The sequence below is a fragment of the Zosterops lateralis genome (genome assembly GCF_965231275.1).
Source record: "Zosterops lateralis genome assembly, chromosome: 1".
NCBI lineage: Eukaryota > Metazoa > Chordata > Aves > Passeriformes > Zosteropidae > Zosterops > Zosterops lateralis.
Window position 1 is genome coordinate 119588587 of NC_139762.1, and position 14759 is coordinate 119603345.

A 14759-nucleotide genomic window follows, 5' to 3' on the forward strand; every position below is an offset into this window, starting at 1 on the left:
ACAAACAGAACACATTGTAATAACCTCCACCTGTAAAATCAGACAGACAAGTTTTCAGAGAAGGTCCAACGTGCACTAATTCTCCAAGATACTTACACTTCAAAAGCACAGACAGGAGTGGACAGTGCTACCCAAATCAACTCTTTCTATGACCATACACACTCCCTTCTAATTTTTAGGTGCTAAAACCTGTATCTCAAAAAAGGTTTTGTGTTCCCTGTAAGAAATTTCTAACCAGCAAACAATAAGACTCAGCAACATTTCCAATAAGTTCAGTTTTGTTTTAATGATACGGGGCAATTCTTAGAGCAGACATTGTGCAGCTAGTAACTACCAAATAAAGATGTCTATTGGTGTGGTCTTGGAATCCCAAATTGAAATGTAAATTTGAGTCAAGGTAATTAACTGAAAACCCAGAGTATCTGAAAATGCATACTATGTTTTTACTTCAATTTTGTATTACTTCTTGAGGAACTTGGAAAAAGTGAAGTTGATAGAACAGTATCACCAAGATTACAAAAACTGGAAGGAAATAATACACTGCAACAGTGATCCTCAGTAAGTGAGTTACTTCATCACAGTAAATATTTAAAAAAGCGTCAATGTTTTTTAAAAAGTGTTGAATCTTCCCCCCAAGTGTTTGAAGAGAGATAAACCTTTTTCCTTAGTCAAAATGGTTTTTTAAAAAAAGTTTCTCAAAACAACAGCAATAATCAAAAAACATGAATTGTATTTTCTTTAATCCATAATATCTCTAGTGCTGAAGGGCCATCCATGTAAAAAGCAGATTCTTTGGGGACATTAGTCAATTAACTTAATAAAACCCAGTTTTACGAGGATTTATCCTTCCTGCTGCGAGGCGAGTCTGCTCCATTTGAGGTCACTGTTCCATTTATTCCATTTTCTAGAAAAAAAGAAGAAAACACTTTTCAAATACAGTGAGAGGTTTTATATTTTATTACATTTTTGTGAGTCCTACACAAACAGCCTTTAACTTTTTTTCTGATGTACCTTCTCTGTTGAACCTCTTAATTATAATTCAGTGTGCAACAATACAATGAAGTTTTTACAATGTGCAATATTTGAAGTTTACTACAATAAATTTCAGTTTCCTGATGTGGCCAGACACTGAAATGTGTGCATTACATACATCTAGACTGAAAATCAAGACCAATGATGATATTTTAGAAGATATTCTGTGAAAAAATAAAGTACAACTTGAAGATGAGATGAGACAGTTCTGTGAAATTTTCGAGACACAGCATATACACAGTCCTTTGCTACAGGTCTTAATTATTTATTCCACCTACCTCATAATTCTTGCTAAAATTATACTCTTTTGCTTACCTTCACAAACATTTGATACATAGAGGAAACCCTTTATACAAAGATATACTCCCAATTTTTAAAGCATATACTTTAACACAGAATTCATTGATGTTATGATGACAATATTCACACGCATAAGACAGACAGAAGTAAAACACTAGTTCAGATTTGCAATGAGTATGTGGAAATTTGCAATGTGTAGGTGGAAAGAGTTCAAGGTCAGGCACCTATCCAGCTGCAAGTCTCTACTTCTATCCCACTTCAGGAGTAGAAGATCTCAAGAGGTTTAATCTGCTCAAGTGCCACAGTGATGATTTGCTAGAAAAATTTAGGTTCCCCTAAACCAACGATGCACAATCTCTGGATTTCTAGTGCATACAACTAGCAAAGTGGAGCAACGTGATACCATTGGGGATTAAAAGTACCTCCTTTATTCAGTTTCACCACAACCAAGGAAACAGATGTTGCCTGACAGTAACTATATTTATAAAACAGATCTAAAGAGCACAGTGCATAGCCAGCTGCAATGCTTGCAGCCTAACATCTCTGCTCTCTGACTCATATCATTCTGACTTCAAGCAACAGCTGCTGGCTTTTTGGGTGCTTTTAAAAAAATATTATATATATATTTATATATTTTTACAAAGGACTGGTTTAACTTATTTTTTCCATCTGCAGATGTGCTGAAGGTCACTAGAGTGTGGCCAGTCTACAAACACAACTGTTGGCCTCCCTCTTTCTCCCACGACACCTAAATGCTCCCATTTATGCAAACAAGGAACAAAAAAAAAAAAAATCCCAATGAGAACCACACATGAGCATCAGACCAGACACAGATCCAGAGTCAAAGTCTGTTTGACCACACATCTGGCCGTAAATGACCCCATGATTTTAAGCCTACATAAGGTGGTCTTTGGATATTTCTGAAAACGTTCAAATTATTTTTAAATAAAGAAACTTACAAACAATTAATTAGACTTAAGTCAGCTAACTGAAATCATATTTTCTTACACAGTTTAGGTAAAACAAAGAACATGAATCAGCATGTGGCTGGATATCCCTACATCACCAGCAGGATTTTTCTACTGCCATTTCTTGCTTTTGGCATAGACTAAAAGTAACACATTTTATTGTGCCCAGGCTCCCGAAAAAACATGCAACTACAAAAATCCAAAGCAAAACAAAAAAAAACAACAATAAAAAAAACCAACAAAAAAGGATTATTTAAAACAGTTCAGTTGCACATATTACTCTTTCAAAAACACTGCTTTGCTGCAACCTATGCAAGTGTTCTGAAAAGACAACATAACAGGAATATTCAAAATAGAAGAACTTGAATGAACTAAGTACTTCTATTTCCATTTAAAATAAGGGATAAAATTCTTCAGTGTTCAAGACATGCATAGATCAATTTTTTTGCGAATTAAACCACAATGTGAATTTGGGAATTAAACCACAACTCCAATTAACTGACTTTTCCACTATTTGTTTACCACTTGCAAGTTGGGTAAAACCCAGCAGATTCACTAAACTACATGAATGAAATAGATTAAGAAATTTTAAAAGCTATTACATTTCTGACTCCCTGGTTAAATCATCATCAAGGCACATATTTTAAAATTATTTGACATATACTTAAATACTTAATTTAAAAATACTTAAATTAAAAATAAACACAGTGAGAAGGCCATGGACATGAAGCTCTGATTAAACAGGACACTTACATAGGAAACTACCTTCACCCAATTATATAAAAAAATCCAACTGAATTTTCAGATGAAAAAAAAATCCCAACACTACACAAAAGCCAAGTTGTGATCATTACAAATCATTCTAAAGGGAATCCAGCAGTACTCTAAAACACATAATTGTAATAAAAATAGAAACTTGGGGAGAAATAAAAAAAAATTGATCTCCCACCACAAATCTCAGTTCTCAGTGCAAATGGCCTTGACACACACTACTTGCAATATATCAAAAAGTGGAACAGGTTGGTAATACATGACTGGGAGCAAAGGGTCAGGCTGAAGAAAGCTTCTGAAACAACTTCTGCCATTTCAAAAGGGTGCAGAAGTTATTCAAGCTAGAAATACACAGACGTTGAACTGTTGCTGCAACAGATATATTGAGGTACAGGGATTTAAAATTCTTTTTTAAAAGAGCACATAATTTTTTCTTGGAGGAAAGAGTATTCTGTTCATGTTTCATACCCTTTCCATAAAAAGGGTGTGACATAATTAAAAAGTCACATCTGGACTCTTCAGTTCATTTCCAAATGCTCTGACACAGGTTTACAGTAGTGTTATTATCTTTCTTTAAATAAGTATCAATTTCTGTTTTTTCTAAAAACAGTCCAACATAAAACTTTTTACTGGGTGGATCATCAAACCATCTCTTTGCTCTAAACCCTCAGAATTTCATGGGAATAAAAACAAACAGTTGAAATCCACTGCAAGAAAATTTTACAAATAAATGTCTAAGAGAACAGAACTAAAATTGTATCTGTTCCCTTTATATAAGAGAACAAACATAAGCATGACACATTTTGTTCAAATGATGAAATTAAAGAGAATAAAAATATTGGGCTGCATTAACTAAAAAAAACCCCGTAATTCCTTAATTTGGGCAGTTAGAAAACCCAACAATATATAGTGGTTTTTCTTAAAAATCTATTCTTCCCACAGTTATATTCACCAGTACTGTTTCTGTAGCTGAGTCATCTCACTCACAAGTTAAACATAAAATGCTTCTTTAGCGACCTAAAGTTGGTTTAGAGAAGTCAAGGCAATAGAAAAACTGAAACTACAAACCTCTTTCTTTTCTGGAGGTCTTTCCTTTAGCTGATACAAACTTCTTTTTCACTGACTGAGGCTGAGAAGAAGAATGCTCTCTCCACCTCCGAAGCTGGAAATTAATGAACTTCCACATCATAAATGCTTGAGTCATGCAGATAGAGGCCAGCACACTGATTCTAGAAACAAATAGTAGGTAAAGTTTTATCAGTAAGTTTACCTCATTATTCAAACAGAAAAGGAAGGCAGAACACCTCAGTTTTTTTGGCAAATTCCATCCCCTCCCCTAGAAGCATTCATTTTTTAAGCCTTGCATAGGGTGGCACTGGGCTTAAGCACAGATGATCAAAACTGGATATAGAATGATAGTGAAATCTTTGCCCATCAAAACTGGCAAGTACTTGGTTTCTTTCCTGCTGTCTTTCTCAGAATTACTCTCAGGGTACCAGGTAGCAACAGCTGAAAATGGTTCAAGAGCCTCTTGCAGCTCAGAGTATCAATTTTGCAAGGTAATGCTGACACTGTCAAAGTTTCAATAACTTCTTTTTCTGCACTCATAAGAAGGCCAAGCAGTTGAATCATGCAGCAGCAACAGGAGCAATAATAAGGGCAGAGAAAGAGCCAGTAATCTTTAACCAGACCAAAGCTGCTCTGGACATAATGCCTTGACCTCTAAGATAAACTCACAGCAATCATATCTAGAATTCAATTTATAACTTTAAAATATTTGAAAGTAGTGTCTATAATTCAATATTCCTTTTAATTCTGTAGAGGTTTTTTTTCCCGTTTTTGTTTGGTTTGGTTTTTGGGTTATTTTTTTTTCTTTTTTTTAGGGTTTTTTCTTAAAGAAAAGAGGAGTAACCAGTTACAGATTTCTCAGGTGTAGACTAAATTCAGTCAATTAATTTCACTGTGCCTTAAAAGTTTCTTACATAAGCTATTCCTATTGATCCCATTGGTTACATGAAAACACTCAGTCATTCAGAACTGCTGACATTAGTACCATACCGTTTATATTGTGTATTTAACATGGGTTTGCAGCACATGCTTAAGAACTGTTCCAGGTTAACCATACCTAACAGCCAGGATATTAAAGTTCCCAGTACTGAAATTCAGCTGCTGATCTTCTGCTCTTGCCAGTCCAAAGCCAAAAGTGAGGACTGAGAGAATCAAGGTGAGAAGCCTTCCCAAAACAAAAAGAACTGCCCACAGTGAAAACCTAGAAATAAAACCACCATAAACACTAATTAAACTTTCCATTCAATAGACATGCAGAAACAATACAAATGCTTACTCTTCACCATGAAAATTTGTTTGAAATGTAAGAACTTATCTAAATATATGATTCTGCACCTATCTTAAATGCATCTTGTATTATGTTACAAAAATTGATTTTAACTCAATGGAAAGTGCCTTCCAGTGCTAGTAAAGCAAAAGCACATTTTTAGTTCCTATAGAGCTGGCTGTATTAGCAACCTATCCTGCTCCTTTCTCTCCAAAACTTTGAAAAAACATCACATTAGTATACATTGAGAGATTTTATTTCATTTAATACTGCTACTAGTATTTACTTAAATAGGCTAAAACAAGGTAAAAAGTATACTGATGGTTTAGAAATATAACATTAACACTAGTCTGAAGAACTATGGTTGCTTAAGGAACACTGAATTTCCTTGTAATTTTGGTTTCTGGTTAATTAAATGCAAAAGGCTCTAAGACAGAAATGACATGAATTTTAAAGATAAAGAATATTTACCCTTTCTGGTATTTTTCATCACTGAAGTAGAAAAGACGGGATATGTGGAAAAGAAATTCAACGAAGTAATGCAATACCAGGAGAACAAGTCCAAGATGGGTCAGGCTATCAAAACAAATAGAACAAACATTCAGACATTTTGGTAGATATTTAAGGCAGAGAATGGAGCCAGTAAAAGTTTACAAATTACTTACTTGAGGAGATAGGCTCCAGCAATATGAAAGAGGTAAAGTCCAATGTAGACAATCTGGCGAAAGATATCTTCCTATTTGGAAGAAAAAAGTGAATATGTGCTGTTATACACAACATTATACATATTGTAGCATGTTATCTGTTATTACAAACTATTTCTTAGTCTTGGAAGGTCTTGGTGTATCAGCTACCTTAATATGGCCTGGTCTGGCACTGAATTACTCAGTCTGGATCATCTAATTCCACACATAACTTATTGCTCATGTACCAGTAATATGCAGTATCTTGCAAATGCTACTGTGAGAAAAGGCATCAAAACATGGAAAGAGGCTTTTTAAAAGGATCCACTTTTATTTGTTATGACCATTGTGAATTTATACAAGCTATTACAATACTTATTTTGTATGTATTACTGTATCATCAGATCCCACAGTTCCACATGTTTGCTGCCCATCTAATTGTCAGATTGCTACAGAATAAAATAACACTCTACAAATCAAAATGAAAGGTTTTCCAAGTGTTGACATCAATTTTAAAAATTCAAGGCCATCCAAAATTCTGGCACACTGTTTCTGGCAAATACAGAAAATATTGTTATAAACCAGCCATGCTAAAGTGCATGGTCCTACTTTAAGTCAGGCTTTAGCCAGCCCTATTAAACTGAACACTTAAAGGAGATGAAATAATAAAGAGGAAGACACACAGCACACGGAAAGCAGATCGTGCCATCTGTAAGCGGAAGAACCACTGAAGTATGCCAGATCACAATAAAAATCTCTTCTGGAGTGGTAACAGAGTACATTCAGTTGTGCTTAAGAAACTCTTTTTTGGAAAGATTCTCTAAGCTTCAAGCAAGGATCTTTAGCTTCAACTTGTATGCATGTAATTTAAAAAGGCATAACATTTTCATCTTACAAGAGCTATGTTATTCAATACTCAGTATCAAATCCAGCAAACCCACAGAATCAAACAATTGTGACAACAGCAAACATCACACTCATAATACACAAAGAGCAAGAAAACAAGTGGAGAAAGACCTAGTCTAAATTATCTGAACGAAAATGAAAAATTAGTTATTTCAGATGACGACAGAGAAAGTACAAATGATCAGTTTCTCCAAGCACAACCAGGACCAGCATCTAACACTAATTTTAGAACTGAGATAACATTTAAACAGCCTATGCTGCCTGCTTAGACAAACTGTCAGAGACTGCAGGCCTTGTGGAATAATGCACAAGGTATATATACATGATTGACTAAATAGGAACCAGAATTAAGAAGTTCTTTTCTTTTTTATGTCAGCAGGATGGATAACTAGACCCAAGCAAAAGCAGACAGTTTGCTCAAGAGAGGGAATAAGGAAAGGAAGACAAGATGGTAGAGATTAAGGTCTAAGTGGTCAAAGAAATATCAACTATGAACTTGCTAAAATTAATGAACTATCCCTCTTTAAACTTAATGCAAAAGTCAGAGGGCACAATTTCAAGCGGTGACCAAGTAAAGCATTACTATTCAAGATATAGCACTTAGGCCACTTGTGACAGCTTTCTTGAAGTTATTTTAAGAAAAATCCCCACAATTGGCTGTGAAGTCAAATTTGAAAGGTACCACTAGCACAATAGGGGAACATCAGCTGCACTGCATCTGCAAAACAGGAATCATACTGCATCTGAGCAGCATAGAAACAGTGCATATTGTTACTATTTCACTAAGCCTCTTCTAGGCTCATGTACAAAGATGTGTGGTTATGTAACACCTATGTTTCATTTTCCTGAATAAAGCAGAACTGGCAACAGAGATGCAGCCTAGTCACAGAGCTGCAACAGTCACAGAATGGTTTGGGCTCAAAGATACCTTTGTAGATCACCTAGTCCACCCTCTATACCAGGGACAGGGACATCTATCACTTGACCACTTGCTCAAAGCCCCGGCCAGAGCCTGAAAACTTCAAATGAAATCAAATTCACTTCTCCGGGCATTGTGTTCCAGTGTCTCACCATCTTCATCATAAAGAATTTCTTCACATCTACTCTAAAACTACCAACTTTCAAAATCATTGCTCCTTGTCACTACAGACCCCAATAAAAAGTCTGTCTCCATCTTTCTTATAAACCCCTGTCAAACAAACAGTGAGAGGCCATAATAAGATCTCCCTGGAGCCTTCTCTTCTCCAGGCTGAACAGCCCCAACTCACTCCTTTCACAGAAGGGGTGCTTCAGCCCTCTGTTCATCTTCCTGGCCCTCCTCTGGACCCTCAAACAGATCCATACCTTGCTTGTGCTGGGGCCCCCAGAGCTGGAGGCAGGACTCCAGGGGCAGCTTCACCAGAGCAGACTAGAGGGGCAGAATCCCTTCCCTCTACCAGCTGCTCACTGCTTGTCATGCAGCCCAGGTGACACCTGGTTTTTTGGGGTGCAAAGGTACATTGCCAGCTCACGTTCCATTTCCATCCACCCACTTAAATACTATTTAAATCAAATCCCAGACTTTCATAGTCCTTTGATGTAACAGAATTATTCACAGTTTATATTGTACACCTATATAATGATTCATGCAGCAACTGTGATTTCAATGAGCCTATTAAGACTATCAATTCCAAGAAACAAACAAACAAACAAAGAGCTGAAAAGAAAACCTCACAATCTCACAAAAATTCTTTCAGTGGATGAAAAGCACTAGTAATTTTTATTTACACAACAGATACTTGGCAATTTTACTGCAATTAGGATTTAACTGAAAAGAAAAAAAGACACCTTGCTGTGGAGTTCCTCCCATTTACGTTTTGAACTTACTTTTTTAGTTTTCTGAAAGTACAGTTCTGGAAAAGCATGAAACCAGTATGCCAACTGTAAGATGTAGAAAAACTTCATTTGAAACCTGTACAATACAGCAAGAATTGAAGACTATTATTTATTATGAATGAATAATATAAAACATTTCAGAAGCTTCTAGTGAACTCACCACTGTCTCTTAAAGAAAAAATGCAGATCCTTCACACCAGCAAAGTCTAAACTAATATTTTTAACAACAAAATCATTAAGATAAAGCTTGCAAAAACGTAATTCTTTAAGTCATAGCCTACATAAAAAGAACTTTGTATGCTACAGGTTGTCAAAGAATCGAGCTCCCATAAACACTACCAAAAATACATTAGTGACTAATATAGTTTTACAAACTACTTATTCTACACACTGTACATGACACACCCTAGGCTTAAAACACTCCCTCCTCTCCCCCAGAAACCCTCTAAGGAAGAGGCCTTACGGAATCAGAGTGTGCGGATAGTCCCTCCACAGAGAGGTTGGATCTGATATATAGTTCTCCTAAAAAAAGAAAAGAACAAACAAAAAACTCCCAATAAATTCTTTAACATGTAACTTTCTAGCCAGAAATAATGATTGGACATACATGTATGCATTTATGTATATGCACATGTGTACACACAAAAATACTCACATCTACATACACAAGTAAAAGCTGCAGATACATAAATTTTCTTTTTTAAAAATCCCCGAGAAATCACAAATAAACAAAACCAAACCAACCTATAAAACAAATTCCCCCCAAAAGGACAGTTGCACTGGTTTAAGAAAATAAAAAGCAACCAAAATCAAGTGATTATTCAAGATAGAATGTCCTTATGAGATGGAAATTATTCCAGGATTACTACAAGTCTTCTCTTGTAAACTGCTGACAAACTTCAAATCCAATTAAAAGAAGGAAAGGTTTTCCAGGAGTTACCATGTTAAAAAAACCCCAGAATGCACAGTCTTCCCTTTCTTTGAGCTAAGCTCATCCACATCTATCCACTAGCAAAGAGTATGTCACCTAAAATACCCATTCCCCAGGCTCCAAAATGCTATGTATGGTGTTTTCTAAGCATTTATTTTTTGTTAATAAACCAACACCAAAAACCCTAGAGAATTAAATACCATAATAAAGTTAAATGGTTTTATCTTACTCAGTTTGACAGTAAATCTACTCAAGACTGAGCAACAGTAACACTACCGGCTTTATATTCAGTTATGACTACAACTCACACAGAATCCTTAAACTTGTCCCCACTTTAAAATTAAAATCAGCTAAAACCAGAAAAATAAGCCAAAACCATATTTATCATCAACATAAGTGAATTTTTTGAACTCTAATAATACAAACAAAAGAGAAAGCATACTTACAGAGAAAAGAATACTCGTTCCCCAAACACAGGAGAAAAGGTAGAATGCACTAAGTTGCCCAGACTCATTGAACTTGCTATGCTTCGTCTTTGAAAAGTGCATTTTCCTGTTAATTTTCTGAAATGAAAGTCCATTGTTATTTATATGCTGCAGTACTTCAGATTTATTTGGTAACTTCATTAGAGTATCTGAAAGTTTCAATGCATGTTTTTACAGTCAAAAATTGTAATGCAGAAATTCACTTTTAAGTTAATAGTCTTAAAGTCTAATTAAAACCCAACAATTATCTTCATGAAAGGAATGAATATTTAATACTTACATCCAGTACATACTCCTGAATTATAGCATGTATGATTATTGCTACAAGCATGTAAAAGAAAATTGTAGCCAAGTCTTTGATGCCATAGTAATAGAGAGAGATTGTTTCTGCAGATTGTTCTTCTAAAAGACAAACAGAATTAACTGTTAGGCACCAATACTGTTTAATGGATAATAAATTTATTTCTCAGAACGAAACCTTTCAGACAGAAGTAGTTTGTAGTCAGCTGAACAAACAGAAGTCGAATTAAACTGCCACCATGAACTGGGCCACTAGACTGTTTATAGTTATCTTCTCCATCACATCACAAACTCAATTTGACTCTGGAAAGATGCTATAAAACTAAAAGCTTAAGTGCACTTAGCAAGCTTACCCAAATACACTGAAAGTGGACAATAAAAATATGTTAAACTATCACTCCACTTTGACTAGTAAAGATTATCACCTGCAAAGCCAGAGTAAGAATTCATTTGAACTTATCTACCAGCCAGAAGGTGTTCCAGCACTAATGAAGAATCCAGCAAAACAGAAACATTGTCTCTACTTTTATTAGTTAAAACAGCATTTTAATAAACATAAAATGAAATCCTTGAAAGCTGCTCATTATCTATTGAAATTAACAAGGTCCCTTCCTGTCAAGTCTAGGTATGGCATACTAATAATGCTAATAAATAAACTGTCTCCTAACTAACCTCCTGCAAGATACATACCTGTGGCAGGAATGGTAACATTATACTGAAGTGTAACAAAAATGACTGCTGCTTTTGCTGTAATCTGAAAAAGAAAAAACCAAAAGTGCTTTAAATTCTCATGGAAATAAACGACATTAAACTTAAAACATTTGCCCACAGTTTTGGCACCCTTGCCCAGCACGTTTGTCTCCTCCCAAAAAATTGACCAACTCCCATTATCTCACCACTGCACCTGACTTTCCAAGGGCAGCACACACGGCATGGTCTCTATAGGTTTATTTACAGAATACTCAACCTGCCAAATGAAAGGTCCTTGAAAATGTTACTTACAAACAGCCTTTCTTACAACAGTAAAATGAAAACACACGCTACAATTCTGTCTTTAATCCATGCTACATTATTACATTAACAGAATGTACAATATCATGGAGTCCCTAGACCATGATGCATTCAGCAGTGGTTGAGAATAAACTTTATTTAAAAGTACTTTATTTGACAAAATTTGGAAGTCAGTTATCGTATTCATAAATCTGTGGGTGATCTGAAAAATGTGGACAGAGTACAGAAAGGCATAAACAACAGAAAACAATTTCAGGCCAGTGGGATACCAACTCAGTACAATTAGCATTCTTTTGACCCTGGGGATCCTTTGGCAAGAAGCATAAAACAAATGAAATTAAATTTAGCAGTAGCAGTACTACCCCTTTATGATGAGCTGTAAGAAAAACCAGAATGAATAAAAACAATTTGAAGAGAAGATGTTGTCCTAATGGCTTTCTTTGGGGGGGTGGAGATATTCTAAAACCCACAATATATAAGATGGAGTACAAGTTCTTATTTGTCAATAAGCAGAAACTCATTTTTTACTATAACACATTTTGTTGAATCCCAACATGAATCAACATGCTCTAAATGAAAGGGAAAAATAACTGTGCTTCACTATATCATGATCAGATGGTTTCTCATTGCTGTAAAAAATCAGCATCTATGTGGTAATTAATAGGGCTGACAAAAAACCCAAGCTCCTTTAGGAACCCAAGAAGGATATGTCGAGTGTCTGAAGATAATGACTACGTTACTACTAGTATTAATTATTCACAGGAAGTGAGATTTTTAAAACTAGTGCTTGGTCAACAAGCCCTAGATTTTCTATGAACCCATGAATACGTGGCAGACTGTTCAGACAATGTAACTTCAGGGAATCCAGCCAGTTTGCTGAAATTAGTGATGTTGCCTTGGGCTCCCTATTCATCAAGGGAGCCCTTAGAGGACAATTTGAAACAGCACTCAATTCTGAACTGCCCTTTGAAGGCTCTGTCAGCTACTCTCTATACTGGAATCGTACAAGTCGGGCAGTGTAAACACCTTACCATATCAACATTAACCACAGCAAGTGATTTCCATTATCTACATCAAAGTATTTAAAAAATTGCAACACACCACATCTGTACCAACAATGACACGTGGCCTTTTCACACTGTGTTAGAAAACACAGTGGGTTAAAAAAAACTGGAAACAAAAGAATTCAACACATTCAATCCCCCAAAAACCTCTAACCCTACCAGTAATACTGTTAATACAGTAAGCCTCATGTAGGCACAAAAAGTAACAGTTTAGATTTACCTCTTTAACGCCATTCCCCAGAAAATCACCATATAACAGCTATCTTGGTGATTTTCTATAGCAAACACAAACACAACAATGTAGCTGGTCTGCCCTGTTTTCATTTTTTATCTATGTGTGTATGTATCTATCTATCTTCTTCTTAACTCTCCTCCCTTTGGTGCTGAGCTGTACCAACAGCTGGATGAAACCATCCTCTAAACCATCCCTACAATAAAAAGGTCCACAACCCTTAACAAATGTCTAACATAACAAATGCCTAAAATACCAGAAACATTTGGTCAACAGCGCCTTAATGTGATGATCAGTGATCTCAGACCGCTGGTAACATTTTGGCAGGTGAGTTACCTTCGCAGCGCCAAGAGGCAGGTTGTAAAGCACTCAGCACTGTGTGGGCCCGGAGAGCGGAGGGCCTGCGGCGGGGCCGGCCCTCAGGCCGCAGGGAGAGCTCCCTCCCCTCTGCTCAGCCCACCCTCGGCTCATCTCCGGGGCGGCGGGGGAGCCCAGCCCGCTCCAGCCCGGCTTCCCAGCCGCCGGGAGCCCCGGGATGCCCGGGGGGCAGGGGGACCCGAGCGGCGGCCCTGAGGACACGTCACCGCCGCTCTCCATTCCCTTCCCTTCCCGCCGCGCCGCCCGCCGAGAACCGTAGTGCCGTAGTGCCGTGCTGCCGGCGGGGCCGCGCACACAAAGAGCGGGGGATCGGCTGTGCCGGCCGGGCCTCGCCCCCCGCCCCCTCCCCGCCGTGCCGCGCACTCCTCCCTCCCTCCCTCTCTCCCCGGCTGCCACGTAACCCCGCCGCCCGCAGGAACTGCCGCCCCGCTCCGGGCCCCGCACGGCCTCCTGCCCGCCCGCGGCGGGGAGCGGGACCGGCTCCTGGCGGTGGCCGCGGCTGCGCCTGTCCCAGCGGAGCCGGGAGAAGGGCGTTCCCCGCGGGGAGCGGGATGCGCCGCCGGGAGGGCGGTTCCGGGGCGATGCGGCGGGCGGGGGTCGGCTCTGGCCCCGCGTACGGCCCCGGGCGTGGGCAGCCGCAGGCTCCGCCGCGCCCGCACAGCCCCCCCGGCCATCGCGGCTCTCCCTCCCTCCGGCACCCAGAGCCTCCGGTAGAGCGGGAGGAAGCGGGGAGAGGAGCCCCGGCGGGGGCGTGGGTGCCGCCTCACCTCGAACATGAGCCCCAGCAGGAAGATCATGGCCATGCAGGACACGATGTCCGCATGGTTCTGCACGATGAACTCGTGGCTCAGCACCGGCGGGTTCTTGTTGCTCTTCTTGCGGATCGCCATGGCGGGCCGGGAGCTGGGCGCCGCCGCCGCCTCCCCGCTGCCAGCACAGCTCCTCCGGCCGCGGCCAGGAAGAGGCGGAGGGGAGGAGGCGGCCGCGCAGCCGGGGAAAGGCAGCGCCGCCGCTCCGCTGCCCCCGCCCCGCTCTGCCCGCAGCGCCCCTGCCGGCCGGCGGCGCCCCCGCCCGCCAATTCAAACCCGCCAACCCGGGCCGCGCCGAGCCCGGGGCTGGGCAGCGCCGCCGGGCCCAGCCGAGCCGAGCCGACCCCGAGCCGAGCCCTCGCTAGCGATAGCCCGAAGCCCGCCCTGGACACCGGCCCAGCATCACTCTCCTGCCCCCGGTTTGGGTTGTGCCGCACTCCACTCCCCACCGGCATCCCCCGCGATCCAGATCCACCATTGATGTCTCTCTCCTTCAGCGGGGGAGAAAGCAGACAGGAAAAAAACAACTAACCGGGCAGTACAGAGCGAAGAGGCAGAGAAGCTAGATGCTGATTAAAAAAACCCCAACCTAGTAACAGAAGGCTCTTGTCAGGTTAAAAGGATGAACAAAAAGATCTGAGAAATCAACGCTGATGCGGCACACTGATCTAGGCTGAAT

General features: G+C 39.5%; 1 protein-coding gene across 1 annotated transcript; it reads right to left on the reverse strand.

The window, feature by feature from the left end:
• Positions 1-267: 267 nt before the first annotated feature.
• TRAM1 (translocation associated membrane protein 1) lies at positions 268-14241 on the reverse strand. Its single transcript, XM_083871667.1, has 11 exons — positions 14039-14241; positions 11277-11340; positions 10567-10688; positions 10248-10364; positions 9334-9392; positions 8862-8946; positions 6072-6142; positions 5878-5982; positions 5197-5340; positions 4140-4300; positions 268-904 (listed from the first exon to the last, which is right to left on the reverse strand). Exons 1-11 carry the CDS (start codon positions 14159-14161, stop codon positions 831-833), a joined length of 1125 nt encoding a protein of 374 aa, XP_083727793.1. The 5' UTR covers positions 14162-14241; the 3' UTR covers positions 268-830.
• Positions 14242-14759: the final 518 nt, after the last annotated feature.